This window comes from Corvus hawaiiensis, chromosome 1 (genome assembly GCF_020740725.1).
Source record: "Corvus hawaiiensis isolate bCorHaw1 chromosome 1, bCorHaw1.pri.cur, whole genome shotgun sequence".
Lineage (NCBI taxonomy): Eukaryota > Metazoa > Chordata > Aves > Passeriformes > Corvidae > Corvus > Corvus hawaiiensis.
The window spans coordinates 44,067,180-44,082,880 of NC_063213.1; the positions used below are offsets into that span (position 1 = coordinate 44,067,180).

General features: G+C 36.0%; 1 protein-coding gene across 9 annotated transcripts in view; it reads left to right on the forward strand.

Annotated features, from left to right (window-relative positions):
• Positions 1–15,701, forward strand: part of TBC1D5 (TBC1 domain family member 5) — a 317,984-nt gene that overhangs the window by 224,478 nt on the left and 77,805 nt on the right. For all 9 annotated transcript variants that reach the window (XM_048302259.1, XM_048302268.1, XM_048302273.1 and 6 more), the window contains one exon: positions 12,737–12,879. In XM_048302259.1, coding sequence (XP_048158216.1) covers positions 12,737–12,879 — 143 coding nt within the window. The remainder of the gene's footprint in view (positions 1–12,736; positions 12,880–15,701) is intronic.

Consider the following 15,701-nt stretch of genomic DNA (forward strand, 5'->3'; position numbering starts at 1 on the left):
GACGCTAATTTTATTGGTCAAATCCTCCCCTGAAAGAAGTCTGCCCTGACAAGCCGCTCACGAGGCACCTTTTGCAGAGGGAGCCTGGCTTGATGGGTCGTCGCATAAGCTACTTGACATTTGTCCCCAGTCAGACCGGATGCCACATGAAAAATTTACTCAGACACAGGGCTCCCAGGAATAAACATTTCTCTGGTGTTGCTCACCAGGGACTCGGCAAGGTGAGCGGAACTCCAACTTGTCACGGATGCTCTGTTCTGACAAACATAAGTAGATGCTAATGGCTAAATCGTGACAGAATAAAGTCCCACAACCATATGGCTAATTGCCACAACAATATCTTCAGTGTTATTAATCAAGTTTTCATAGTGTGCCATGATAATTGGAATAATTAGAAACAGCATAGGCATTGCTTGCCTCTGCCGCACATACTGCAGACAGGGACCTGGAACAACCACAATTGCACTTTCTCTGCAGCCTTGTTTAGTGCTTTCCTTTCCAGCAAATACTGTGGTTAATTAATGAATTAGCTGTTTGCCACCAGAGTGTTTTATTGCTAGCAGGGCTTCTTCAGGGGCACATAGATAACTAAATGAGACCACTAAGCCCTTGTGCATCTCTGAAAAGATGCAGAATTCCCATAAGGCTGCAGCTACACAACACAAAACTTCACCAGTCAGAGGTACTTTGTTTCACAAAAGTTGAAGCTCATATCCCTGCACTTACAGCAAGGATAAAACAAATTGAGAGTGTGCATTTTTTTGTTTAACAGTTTAAATGAAAGCAAGACTCTGGATAACAGTGGTGCAATTAACTTAGCAGGCAAAAGAAGTTAACTCTTATTTGCCTTACCCTGCTTAGTAATGGAATTGGGCTCCAGTCTATATTCTGTCTTTTAACTTAAGGTTATAAATAAAGTAGTGATTCTAACACTGTTATTTACACTAAGCAGCTAAATCATCATTGTGTGCTACCTATTAGAACAGCCTCCCTTGATTCTTTCAGGAGTACGACAGCAGGGAGGAAACTCTTGTGTTTCCTCCGTGCATGCATCAACATGTAGTTGACTGGTCACCAAAACTGGCAGATTGATGATGATGACTCCTTTCACTGGATGTATGAAGGCATTTAGCTAGACTAATAGATTGAAATGGACTGCCACATGTATGGCCTCTGAACAGCTTCTTAATTTAGTTTTAGAGCATACAATAGATGTAATATTGAATTCAGTGATGATATCAATCTTCTCATTTTAAAAAATAAATAAATTTCTTCTTTGGACCAGAGATCCACGAACAGATTTTGCAGTACTGTATACTTACTTATAAAGAGTTTTGCAGAAGTGAGGCCCCAGTTCAGGTGGTAGGTAGGAATTCTGTCCATTTTGGGTTTATTGCTGTTTAATTTTGATTCTCAAGGGGGGAAAGTATCAAATGAGGTTCTGCATCTGTTTTGGTATCCTAGTATCTCTAAACATTTTTCTCACTAGTTTATTGGTAAGGGATTTATTTATCTGTGGTAATCTAGTTTTACCCATGTTCATATTCAGCGTAATTAGGAGGAATTTTCCAAATACTAAAACAGGCTTCTGCATAAGATATGTTTACTAAGATTTTGTTGAAGTTAATAATCTTCATTACTAATGCCTGTTTGATTCTGAGTATGACTTTCAAATAACAAGATTTTTATTTTCTTCATATCAAAGTATCACAATTTCAATTTCTTCTGCTATAAGCCCAACTGAAAGATTATCACTTTGTAAAGGCCATGTCCTTTTACTTCAGATATGTTTGACATATATTCATGCATTTTTATGAGATAAAGGAGGCAATCTGATATATAATTTAATTATCTTAAAGTTACCAGTTTACTTTATAATTCATATGCTTGGATATATTGCCATCCTTAATTTTACCATGTGTTATGACCCAGCCCTGAAGGCAAGGGTAACTGAGTTTCCTGGTAATAGATCCCTTGGGGCAGATTAGAGTGAAGCAACACTGAATGACTGGGATATATATATATAGATATATAGATATATATATATATATATGATGCAGGTTTATTTTAGAACAAGTTTGTCACAATGGAAAGGAGATATGTAGATGTTTTTGTTATTATCCATAGAAATTATCTTATACTTTTCATCTATATAAAAGTATATAGATATCACTTAAGAAAATATATGAGGAAAAGATTGAGAAAGGATAAGAGTAGATAGTGGAGAAAAGACGTTGCCACCCATGGATCCAGCATCCTGTTGGTCTAGGTGATGGTCGCAGCCTTGATCCATCAGGGGTGGGGAAATCCCACAAAACATAGATTTCAGTGGGTTCAATATGTTCAGGTGGGAACATCCAGGTACCTGCCCTGGGGGGAGTTTTACACTGTCTGTTCCAACACCGGGGATCAGGTGCAGTGGTCTGGTGGAAGGCCCTAAAAATGAATCTGGGGGCGCTTTGGGGTCTTTGATGGGTTATGACACCCTCTAAGCCATGACAGCTGCCTCTCACGCCAGCGCAGTTGAGCCAGTTCTGCCCCACAGGAAGGGATGAGCACCTTCAGGCCCAGGTGTGAACACGAGTGTCCTGAGACCTTCCCTGGGAGGGGAGATTTACACCTGGCCCAGCTGTGTAAGGGAGGACACTGGCATGATAAAAAGCATTATCCCACCTCAGCAGGACCTGCTTCTTACTGGCCTTTTCCCTTATCTAGCTCAAACCCAGCTTGTTGCCAAACAAAGGTCAGTTTGTTGTGGCCATCCTCTGGTGGTGGGTGCACCCGGGCTGTTCTTATGCAGATGTTTCCCACCACACACACCCAAACCTCTCCTCTTGCCCGTCGGTGGTGGGGTGCAAACACAGCCTCAGTGAAGCCCCTGTAGCTTTTCCAAATGGGCAATTGCTTGAGTCATTAACCATCCACATTGCAGTCTCTCACACCACCCCATGGGTCAAACACTCTGTTTGCTGCTCACTCCAAATCTTCTCCTACAGTGGTGATTTTCACGTAGCAGACAGAAGCAAAGAAGGAAGAAGAGAAAGAAGTGGGATAGTACCAATCACTGTCAACTACAATGTGATTACCAAAATGAAAATACAAGAGTAGGCATCAGGAGAATAATCATAGGGTATGATTAGGGTGTTAAAATCTTCTCTTAATGCTATCACAAATACAAAAAATTAGAGTGAATACTCCTACCTTCAACTAGGCTATCTATGAGTAAAAAGGTCTCATGCAAAACCAAAAAAAAGTTTCCATGCAAACACATCCTTCCACCAAAGCCCGTACTCTGTGGAATAAAAGTGGCGTTTCACAGTGTAGTATTTAGGTTCCATAAATGGTTCCTGGTAGAGTTACATGGGAGCTGGTATTCTATCCATGTCCTGTTTACAGTCCATGGCTGTCCCTCCTTCTGGTCTAGGATGGGGAACTCAACAACTCCCCATATGACATTTTCTTTCATAAAGATTATTTAGTTGACTGGTTAATATCTCTGACAAATGTAGCCAGATTATCATAAACCTAAAGCCTTCTGAGGCAGAATTGGGAAGGTTAATACATATTCCTTAATTTGTATGATTCCAAGTACTCATCCTTGTACTAGCTCCCAGGCTAAATTTGGTTGGATTCACTGGTTCCCATTTGATTGAGACAAAGTTCTACACCCATAAGAAAAATATTACAAACTTTTCCCACACCTTTCTTTCCCCAGTAAAATGACAAAATAAACATGGTAAAAATCAAACTAACAATACATAAAAGAGTCTTTCACATATAATTCTACTAATATTTGGTCTCCCAATATGTTAAAACATGTGTGATAAAAACACAAAAAAAAAAAAATTAATAAACTGATAATACTGACAAGCAATTATGGGTGCATTTAAAAGCTTCATTGATCCCATGCAGCTTGGTCTCGTCTGATAGCAGGTTCCTATAAGTTTGACTTGCTACAGACCAATTATTAAAAAGAGGTTATCCATGAAAACCTAAAAATGTCTTTGTTATCAGCTGAATTTTCTGTTACACCAAAAAATGCCTGTGATGGAGAAGCAGGGTTAGAGAGGTAAAAAAGACTAACATGGATTGGTAAGATGGTTGTACATTGACAACAGACATGTTGTCTTGTTAGTTTGAATGCAAAGTGTAGCAGTTCCATTGCTGGACATAGGCAGATAGCTTCTGAAGAATTTAAAAGAAGTTAAATCTCCTGAAATTTTTTTAAATACTTTAGTTGGCATACCAGAAAAAAAATAGTTCATTTGGTTTTACATTTCACTACAGGGTAATAGAAAGATGGTTCAATTGTAGATTTCAATTTTCTATGGACAGAAAAGACATTTTATTTAATTATAATGGGGAAGTCTCAAAGATAGATTATAAACTTTATAATATTTTATCAGTGCTTATTTGTTTACTTTGGAGCTATTAAAAAAATTATCTCTCTTCTTTTTATTTTAAAACACGTCTTTTTGATTAAGTCTTGCCCATGTGGATTCTACAGAAAAATGTACTAACACTATACAAGATTTGACAATATGGAACAATAAAATATTATAAACTCCTCTTTTAAAGAGAAATTTTACAAAAGGATCATATTTTTTAAACCTACTGCGTACATCTTGAATCAATGGATAAAGCTATTAGCAAATTTATTTTTATCATCTTAAGAACTGTGCTTAATTGCAACACTGAGAGTTGTTTTTCTAATATAATTTCTCCACTTTAAAACCAAATTTAATCATTTCTGTTTAAAGATGGAAAAGTTGGGGGGGGGGGGTGGAGTTCCTAATTGCTAATAGCTGATATCAGTAGGAACTTCACTAATTTAGAAGTGCCTCTTTTGTTTCAATAGGTTTATTGCAGCAAACAGTGTTTAAAATCATTCACCTGTAATTATTTTTGTTAAAAAAAAGAAAATGTTTTTGCTACTCGGCAGTGATTTTCAAAACAAAATGCACATGCATCATCAGTATTTAGGACTGTAGGTTTTAATTGCACAGAGGCAAAGAACAGTAGTAATTCAGTAGGCACAACTTCAGGTTCCTATATTTTTCTCTTACAAGTGCAGACATCGGTCATTATATTTGGGTTTTACAGAGTGTGAAGAGGAAGATGGGATGAAGTCTCATACTCCGTGTACTTAAGGAGTGTTTATCATTGGCTTCAAAGGGTTTTTTATCCAGTGTAATGTCACACTCCCCTCTCTTCATTCTGGTTTGTCACCATGATTTTATCAGGCTGAACTTTACTCTTTAAATCTGAACATTGCCTGAGCTGTTTAAATATAGTTGTTTTGCAGAAACACAGCAATATTCTTCAGTCTTTTTACTTTGAATCAAGGCACAGTTTAGCCCAGATAACTGCTAAATAAGTCACAGTGTAGCAGCTAAATCCTTCATGTTGTAACATCTGTATGTTGGCCAAAGTGAAAAAATGTGTGCCTTGGCTTTGATCTGTGATATTTGTTGTCAACTGGACCCACCTTGTTAAAAAATCATGACCATGTCTAGAACTTCTGTCCTTTATAAAAATCAGCAGTGGCTGAAAGTATGTTAGCTATTTTATTGTGATCATTCTTCCTGTAGGTAACTACTGGAGTACAACATTTTTATCCCCCCTTCACACTGACGAATGGTCTGTAAATTGTTACTGTTGTATTTGCTGCAAACACAGGCTGGCAGTGTCAATGCAGTGCATGAATAGCTGTTAATTACTCAGCCTTTATAAAGTGCTGTGTATCTGAAATACTAAAATTGAAGCATTTTAACTTGTAGTGTTTAGGAGGAATGAAGAAGAAACTGAACATTGTAAATATATACATTTCCACCTAAAGGTCCAGTTTCTCCCATCTCTCCTGCTGGAAACTTAGGAAATGGCTTTCTGTTTTCTCTTCTAAACAGATTCAAGTTCCTAGCTCTGTTTTTGAAATTTGTAGTGTTACAGAAAAGCCGGTTGCTGACCACTCCTTGTGATTTTCTTGTGTTTCGTGTGCCTGGAAATGGTTTCCAGAATTAGCTACTTCGTCATCTTTCCAGAGATCAAGGTGAGGCTGACAGGCCTGTAGTTCCTTGGATGCTTCTTAACCTTTTTGAGGATAGGAGTGACATAGGAGTTTAGTTTTTTCCTTACGTGCATTTCTGCAAGTGAATATATTAGAATTGGTCTGGCTTAAAACTGCAGTAAGTGCTTTTGCAGAGAAGGGTAAATTACATTGAGAAGGAAAAGTAATTATTAGGAATTCATTTTTTAGAAAGCAAAACCTTCATTAATAAGGTAATGCATAGAATTTTCCCAAAACACAATGCAAAACTGAGTAATCTTTGCCAGCAATCTGAAAGAAATCAAATGGGAAAGTAAATAATCCACATAAGAACTAGATGCTTGTGTCCCTTTTTAGTAAAAATGAAATTCAAGGTATTTCTTTTAAAGAGATATGCTAGTCTGTGTTTGATCAGGTAATTACTATAAAAAAGTTCAGGATATGTACAGTAGGAGGAAATGCCAATAGAGAAATCAAAACCTTTTTCCCAAGTGGAAGGAAGGCAACAAAGTAAACTATGTACGATATTCTTGTTCATCACTTAGCCTAAATTTGAGTAGATTTATATTAATAAATGAGTGTTTATTATCATTATTCTTTAATTTTAAATGCTTCTTTTCTGACAGGAAAACGTATGGTAGATTTGAAACCCATATAATCTGTAATGTAAATGTCTAGTTTCTTTTTTATTTGAATTGTTTTCAAACACTGTAATTTTTACCTTTGTATTAAGACTCCAGTGTCTAAGCTGGAGCAGAAAGATCGTGGATATCACAGTTTTTAAGGTTGAGGAGTTTTTAATATAACTGTGTAAAACTTAAAACTGTACAGATGTGACCACAAGCCAAACTGAATTTGAAACAGAAAAGGGAAAACTGATAACCAACCATGTATCCACCCAACAGCAAGGCCCTGATTCCTGTATTTGGTGCAATGATCCACCAAATCTTCACGCAGCTAGTACAGGAGAAGCTGGGTGAAGTGAACAACCTTTATGGGAGTCCCGAACAGGACAATCCCACTTAGACACATTAAAGCATGTATGTCATTCTCTAGCAGAACAGTATTCCATATACAAGTCTGAAATTACTTAAACAGATAAGGCAGACACCCATAAGAAGAATCTTTTTATATACTCACTATTATCTCTCAGTCTAAAGAGAAGCTGGATGATGTGTTAGATGCTGGCACATACTTTCTCCCTCCTTATCACACACACTTTTTTACAATCAGCATACACTGCTGGAGACAATGTGGGAGAAATGTATAATATTTAAATGTTTTACAGCCTAAGGAAAATCTGATCATCTTGTCTGCCTTCTCAAATGACAAAGGCCACATAATTTTATCTAATAAATCCAGAATTAACATTTGAATTTATGGTTGAAGTAAACACATCTTCTAGCAAGATGTCTGTTTTCATTCCCTTCACAAGTTAAGTAGATTAAGGCAAAAAATGGAGCATATGCTGTAACAATATCACACTGTACATCATTTATGGGTAGTGTGCATATGAGGGTATGCCGTGTGTAAAATTCTCAGTGTTTAAATCGAACACATTAGAAGTCTCTGTAAATCCCTGAAAGTCTGGTGAGCTTCCCACATAACTTCTTAAACCAGTTTTTTTGACTTTATAGGGGTTTCACAGGCTTTTTTCTGTTCCGACAAAATATTGGATTTTAATAAGGTTTTGTTTATCTTAGAAATGCCATTTTGTTAGTTGTGACACTTAGCTGTTTTGCTTTTCTTCTCATCTGTGATCATTAAGAGTTTCTCATGCACCATAAGCAGTACTGCCCTTCCACAAAAGCCTTATAGAAGAGGAGCTGAAAGAACAGGTTGTGATTATACTTCCGGCATGTTTCCTTCTCTGTCTTGTATCATTTGAAGGTTTTATTAATCTCTTAAGGACATTCAGTACAAAATCCTAAACCATATAAAGCCATGGAAGTTTTAATAAAAATGAGATTTTTTAAGGAAGGAGATGGAGCACTGGAGAAATGGGCTGTGTAACAGGTCTAAGCTGGAATGTTGCTGAGGCTTGTCTTGATTGGTCTCCTTCGTGTCCTTTGTGTCACTAAAAGAAAGTAACATCCTCTGATTGAACTTGCCTATCTCCCCTCTGACTGCCTCTTGCAACTCTCAAATCTGTGAGAGTTTCTGGAATCAAATGTCTTCTTTTGAGGGTGCTTTTGCTGTGTCTTTCCTTCTCTTGCATGCAAGTGCTGGTGAGCGGTGCTGTAGGAGCAGTAGCCCCCATGTTACCTCCTGGAGGAGGTACTCAGCCTTCCTCATCTGCAGCCCACTCGTGTCCATAGGTTAGAAACAGCCTGAAATCATAGTGCAGGCGTCAAGTCTGCCCAGCATAGTGCTTACTGGCTGGCATTGAACCACTAAAGTCTTCATCTTCTGTATAATTTTAAGCTCTTTTGAAAGTGTTATACAAATGTCACTCCTCATCCTTTTTCCATATCTTATTTTTGAACAAGCAGATCACAGCTCAAGTCTGTCTACCCTTTCTCCTAAATTATTGACCATGACTTTACATAGTAAATTGCACTGGCTACAAATGTTTGCTTGAACATAATTCATGACAGAGTTTAAAGAGACAGAGCTTACATATCATTTTCTCAGTTAGTAAACAACTGATGTTAATTTTGGCATTTCTCAGCTTCCGAGTGCTTAGTTTTGATAAGATGGTGTTCTTTTCAATACTTACAGTCCATTTAAATAATTTTCTTATTAGAAAAAAAAGGCAGTGAGATTTGCATTGAAAATGAAATTACATCCTGCAAAATCCTACTGACCATCCTTTCTCTGAAAGACCTCGACTAGTCTTGCAAGCATTGGAAACGACAGCATCTTCTGCCACCACATCCCCTAAGTGACAGTAGCCGTTGCAGGGGATGATATACACTTCTACCATTTCCCATGCAGGAAGAATAGTGTAGCTGGGATGAAGCATGGGGTGGCAGATGCATTTTTGGGCTGGTGGCAAGAGTCTAGAAGAAACAGAACATGCTCTGTGGAAATCTTCACTCTGCTGTGTTTAGGTCAAACAAGGAATTACCAAATTTGGGCTTCTCTTTTTTTTGTATGCACAGTAAAAAGGAAAATACCAGAGACCTTGTTGTTTTGATTCTAGACCTTAGTGAAATACTTGCAGAAAAAACTAAGTTAAGCACGAGCAGAATTTTTTTAGCCTTTTTCTAATGAATAGTATCAATGAATGAAAAAAATCAAGCCTTGAGCAGATGCTTGGAGTGGAAATGTACTGAACATTGAGTTTAGCAAATGTATAAATGACTGAAAACATGCTCTTAACAGTAGAATTTTTTAGGCACCTTGTTGTCAAGTTTTAAGTCCTAGATCAAGTCATTTAGCTTCAGAGTGATGCTTTCCCTTTTCCTGTTGTTACAGTTTTTCTTATTCTTTCTGATTTCATTGTTGTTTTGGCCTCATAAACATTCCTAAACTATTTGTTTTGCCTCATTTGTAACCATTTCTTGGGCTTATTTAATTTTTTTTAAAAGAATTCTCTGCCTTCCAAGAAGACTGAGAAGATAAGCAGCTAAATATATGGAACACATAACATAAGTTTAAATTTTGATGCGTGGGGAATTGTCCTGTAAATCTCAGTCAAAATGGTTGTGGTGTTAGTTAAAACTGGTAAAACTGGATCATTGCCTTATTTAATGGCTTTACTAATGCTGAGTTTTCTCCTGCTTTCCCTATATTGTAAGGTCATTAATGAATCGTTATCTATTGCTAGTAATTACCGATCTCTTGAGAATATTGGTTTAATTACATAGGAATCATAGGAATCATAAGTGGAAGATACGGTTACATATTCTACAATGTAGGTAGTAGTACCTTAGTGTATTATGGCTTTAAAGAATCTGGGGGATTTTTTGTAGATTTTAATTGCTAAGTGTGCCTGGTAAAATATGAATTATTGTATTACCGCATGTGATAAAAGGTATACTATTGTGAGTCTCACAGTCTGCAGGTGTAACAGATGTAAGGCAAGATTAACAGGACAGAACAATAATTAAAACACAGACAGCCATCTCAAAAAAAAAAAAAATAAACAACCAAAATGGAGGGGGGGGGTGTGAGAAACAAAAAGGTTTATCATATCCAAGGCAATTATTAAGGGTGTCTTAATTCTCTGCAAATATTTGTAAAAGCAATAAAAATGTGTTAGTTTGAAAGACAGCTTTTCAGTGTGGACACTTAGTTAAAGAATTTAGATCTTTTTTTATGAATATAAAAGCTGAGTGAAGTCCTGCCATATGGCAGCATGGTTCATAGGCAATAGGGCCCTCGGTTTATAGATGCTGTGAGCTAAACATTGCTGAAAAAAACAAGAGAGCAGTTAGTAAATATGCATTTGCAACAGTATAAATTGCTTACTCCTTTTAAGACAGGAAGGTTCAAATAATTAACGGCAATATTATGGTTGCAAAAGGAAGTCCAGTTGTTCTTCAGCTGTCTACATCTGTGAAACGTGATACCTCTGGGGAATGAGATTTAATTTTCCCAGGAGAAAATATAAAAGCAGGAGAAAAAAAAGGAATGACTTCTGCTTGAGCAGAATAAACCTGCATCTACAAACGATTAACGCTGCATAATGAAGTAGTAAAGAAGCAAAAGAGATTTCTAATAAAGGACTAATAAATCCCATTACACCATGGGGTATTTTTTCTGTTGAAGTGTATTAGAGTCTTAGTAAGGCTTTTGAATGAGACTTGGGTAGTTACAAGCAAAGTCAGCTCAAATGCTTCAAGCTTTGTTGAGATTTCTTGTCTAACAGTTTGTGTAACTTGAAAGTTGTGGTTTTACAGGTGGGAGGAGTTGCTAATGCAGGTAATGGGCTTCACACAGAGTTTGGGTAATGTTTGTGTCACCACAGGACAATAGTATCCTGTAGGCTAGGCACTGCAGGGTAATGTGCCACTCTATGGCGAAATCCCTTAGGTCAAATAGGCATGGTATTAAATGCACTAGATAAGCCTTGCTTTTATCTAACAATTCTGATTCTTTTTCTGAGGTCTCAAAATAAGTCTTCATAGGAAAGGGGTTTGATCAGAGAGGGAAATACAGAGTTTTTGTTTTGTTGTACCTAATACTGGGACTTTGTAATTCCTGTACTAACATAAAAAGTTACAAGACCTTAGAACATAAATGTTTGATATGAGAGTGAGATGATGCTGTCTTTGAAATCATGTGTTTTCACTTTTAAAAAGGAACATTTCTTGCAAGGAAAAGATTCTATGTAGTGATCTCTAAATCTGTACATGGATATTTTTGTGGATTGTACATATGGTTCCAGTGGCATGGGTAAAAGTTTAGTGAACAAAACCTTGACTCACAACTGTCCCTTTGAATTTCTTTTATAAGAGACTGCCTTTTTGTACAGATTCTTACTATCTTCAAAGCTTGTGCTAGACTGGCATGCTGGAATTCATTTGTCCAGTATTTTCTTTATTACTGTAATCAGAAGAAAAAAAGCAAAAACAAAACCCCAGATGCCTTAAACGAACAATGAGTTCTGGAACAAAAGTGGTTAAACGTGAATTCTTACGAGTGAAACTAATCCTGAACAAGAAATTTCTAGTTGCCTTTTTAGAAATTTTTGTGAGTTTTAAAGAATGACTTAATTTGCTTAGCAGAAATTTGCAATCAATCTTTTCTTGCCACTGAATAAACAGATTCCACATGCGTAGCTATTTGCATATCCCAGCTAAAAATGTAATTCATTATTTTTAAGTCCATTTCGTAATAACTATTTCAGGATTAATGTTACTAACTATTCTTTAGCTCGTTCAAATGTGACCTTAGATAATCCTACCTAAAAAGATACAAAGCTATTGGGTCTGTTCTGGAATAGGGAAGAGAAGTGCCTTTCCTGAGGTCACCAAGTGAATCAGTGTAAGAGTCAGAACTAGAAATGAGAAATCTAGAGAAACAATTTTCTTCTACTGCATCTCAAGTTTCCAGCCTCAAGCAAATACTGCATTTAATATGACAAATTTTCACATTTTGCTAGGTATGAAAAGGACACAGAAACGAACAGGAATTAACAGTATAGTCTACATGCAGATTATCACTAAATCTGTAAAGATTTAAATTAGATTTAATGAAAATAGCATCCATAGCATATTTTACATGGAGCTTCAGACACTTTCATCCATAACAGGGAGAAAGCCCCTGTGCAGTAACTGTGACCTGGTCCATTTTAGTTGCTGTTCGGCATCTGCTTCTGAACTGGCTTTCACTTGACTGGGCTTTTCAGGGCTTCTCATAAACTACTGACTTCACCCTCCTGTTTTTGCTGTTCCAGGCCATTTTTGCATAATATTTTCTCTGTTTCATCTTAGGTCACTATCACACTAAATCCTCAAAAATGTGGTATATGGGATTGATATATTTTGTCCTTTGAGGGTCACCCACATAATAATATTAGTCAGTGAAGCTTCTACAGTCTGTAATGTATAATTTCTTTGATGTAGATGCAGTAACATTTTCACAAATACAATTGGCCAAGTCGTTATCACAGCTCTTGATGCTTTGCAAAATTTTCTGGTAAAATGTTTAGGACTGTAGTTGATCCTGGGATATAATCCTGACTTTACCATACTTGCTAAAATGGAGAAATACAAATCATAACTTTTCCCTTTTTTTCAGGCGATGGGTAAGGCTCCTGTTTGGACGTGAATTCCCACTTCAGGATCTTCTGGTTGTCTGGGATGCTCTATTTGCTGACAGTATCACCCTGAATTTAGTTGACTACATTTTTGTAGCCATGTTGTTGTATATCAGAGATGCCTGTAAGTATCAGCTATCTTACAATTTTTTTTTAAAGAATGCAAACCTATTCCTTGAAAGAGAGACCTTAAACATGCTAAATTTCATTGTGACTTTCTTAACATATTGAAAATCGTTCCAAATACTAGGAGAGGAGCTATTTATTATCAGACATGGCCTGCCGTATTTATGAAACAAATTGTATCTTGGAGTTAAATGCAGGTTTGTTTTGTGAGTAGTTCTGTGTTTTCACATGGAGTTGCAGATTTTATGTGCTCCAAGTGATACAGGCAAGTATAGAGCTCCACCTTCCGACCAAGCTCACGAATTGAGTAAAGCTTCCCTGTGATACTTGAAATATTTTTATGCTGTTCCCCTGTGAGAAAGGAGAAAATGCACAAGACAATGACTCACAATTTTCGAAGAGATATCTTGAAGGAAATGCAAAGATGAGTATCAATTACTGAATATGTTTATTGTGTGCAAGAGTAGCATCTTAAAAAAATTATAATTTATTTTATTTTGGTTCAGTACACCTGAAATTTGTGCACAGGTGAATTCTTATAATTTAGTGGTGACCAATAATATTAAGTTGGGGGAAAAAAGCAATCAAGAAAATGTTTTTAGCTTATATAATTGTAAATGGGAGGATAAAGATACATAATGATTAATTGAGGCATTTACTGCTGTCCTATCATATTCTGCAAAAAATTCTGTATGCAACTGATGCAACAAAGTATGCATTTCGCAGCAAGATGTATGGGGCTGTCTTTAAGTATATGAATTCTATAGCAAGTTATTCAGAGTTAAGTATATACCATCTGTAAGCTTTAGGTTATAACAAAGTCACACATTTGACACAATTTTGTATTCTAGGACATAGGAAGTTTTCAACATCTGTGGATCCTATTTTAGGGCCCAGTCTTGAAAATATAACGTGGTACTTTACATGTACATGTCGTTCCACTGCCTGCCTTCATGTGTTTTTTAATTACTTTTTAATAAAAATGCAGAATTTAGAGCTACCTTTCGTTCCTCCCAAAGAAGTGGACATTTAATTTTGGTCAGAGATTTCAAAATTAATGCTGATGTTTCAGGATGATCTGGTTCCAGGTCATTATGTTTTGCAATCCAAATCTTGGTTATTTATACACAGTGAACTGAAGTAATCTTAAAATTTTTGGTAGAGATATGTACTGAAGAGGTATGTAAGAAAGTTTCTTAGCATCAGTATTTTATTTTGTGCCGTTGCTTACCTTTACAAAAAAAAAAAAACATGTTAGAACTGGGCTTGTAAAAAGCTTCTCTCTTCCTGGGGAGGGAAAGTTGTTCTGGCTTTGTTTTCTTTTGATTTGTGGTGCAGAAATACAAGTATCAGTATGAGTTAACTAAAATGTGAGCTAAAAATATGTTCCAGGCTTTTGTATGAAATCAGTCTCCCTCTTTTCTCTGAACTTCCCAAGCTTAGTAAATAGAGTAGTAAATAGCTTTGCTGTGTAGTACGTTTGCCCGAATGAGAGGCAAAGTCATCTCGTCAGGACAGCTAATACTTCATTTTTTGACTGTTTCTATAATAAGTAACTTCTTGTTCTACAGATGGACCTAGTTAGTTACTCTAAGCATAATAGAATGGGGAAGCAAAGTAAGTCATAAATACTGTAAAGTTGAATATATTTTTCCAACATCAAACTCAAACCATAACAATTTCCACAGTTCTTGATTTCATAAAAAAGCTTTTGTTATAAATCTGTAAAAGAAAAATTTTCCATTTTTCCTTTTTTTTTATTGCTGATAATATTTGAGCTTTGAGCAGTGTTCAAAGTTGTAGTAATTTTAAAAAGATTTTCAAGTAAAATAAGTTTATAAAAGCTTCTCTTTATTTGGTGAAAGGAAATGTAAGCTCAAAACATCCAATGGTGATAATCATCTTTAATTTAAATAAACCATCGGGAAATTTTTAGTTTAGAAACTTTGAAACAATAAGAACAATAATAAAGCTCCTAAGATATTATGTTATAAAAATGTCAAATATAAGCAATTATAATAATACAGTACTCAAAGCATTTGAAAGTTTAGAAATTGTGCTGATTCTTTTATAACAATACATTTGGGGATGGGTGAAAGTTGCTGGTTTGAGAATTGATGAAATTTTTTTTCTGTGCTGTATTATGATGTTCTCAAGGACGTGATTTTAAGAAAGTATTATTTCTGCTGTATTTCTCATTTTTATTTTAGTTCTGAAATCCTCTGTTGCTCAAACAATATATAATTCAAGGAGAAGGGAACATTTAGATTATCAGATTACTGTATATATATTTTAGAGATTACAGATACATAATCATGTACACAGCCGTTCTGTAAACTGCTCTGTTCAGTTTTACATCTGTATCCAAGCAGATCTTTCTTTGTGAAGTGATAAGCCAAGCATAGGGTTGTGTACCAGTGTAGCTGTAAATTCTAATAAATTATTTCTTGTGTTTCTTTGGAAAAATTCTTGGAATACTTTTTTTTTTTAATCTGTCAAATCAGAAGCATGAATATTTGCTTCTGTTTCACCAGTGTGAATATGCATGCAGTTGTTGATGAAATCAGAATGGAGGGAAGGATGTGATGCAAAAATAGATTATTTTATCTACTTCCTTCCCAGAAGGACAAGAACGAACAAACCTGGAAGACCTGTTTATATTTTGGATAGTAAATTCTTGCCATTATTGCAGCAGGAGCTAATTTTGACTGAACAGTATTAGAATAAGTGTATTTTTATCTTGTTTCCACTTGAAGATTAGGTTATGGTCATTGTTAAAATTTAGTTTTTCATCTCTAAAAGTGCTATGAATATTTTGAG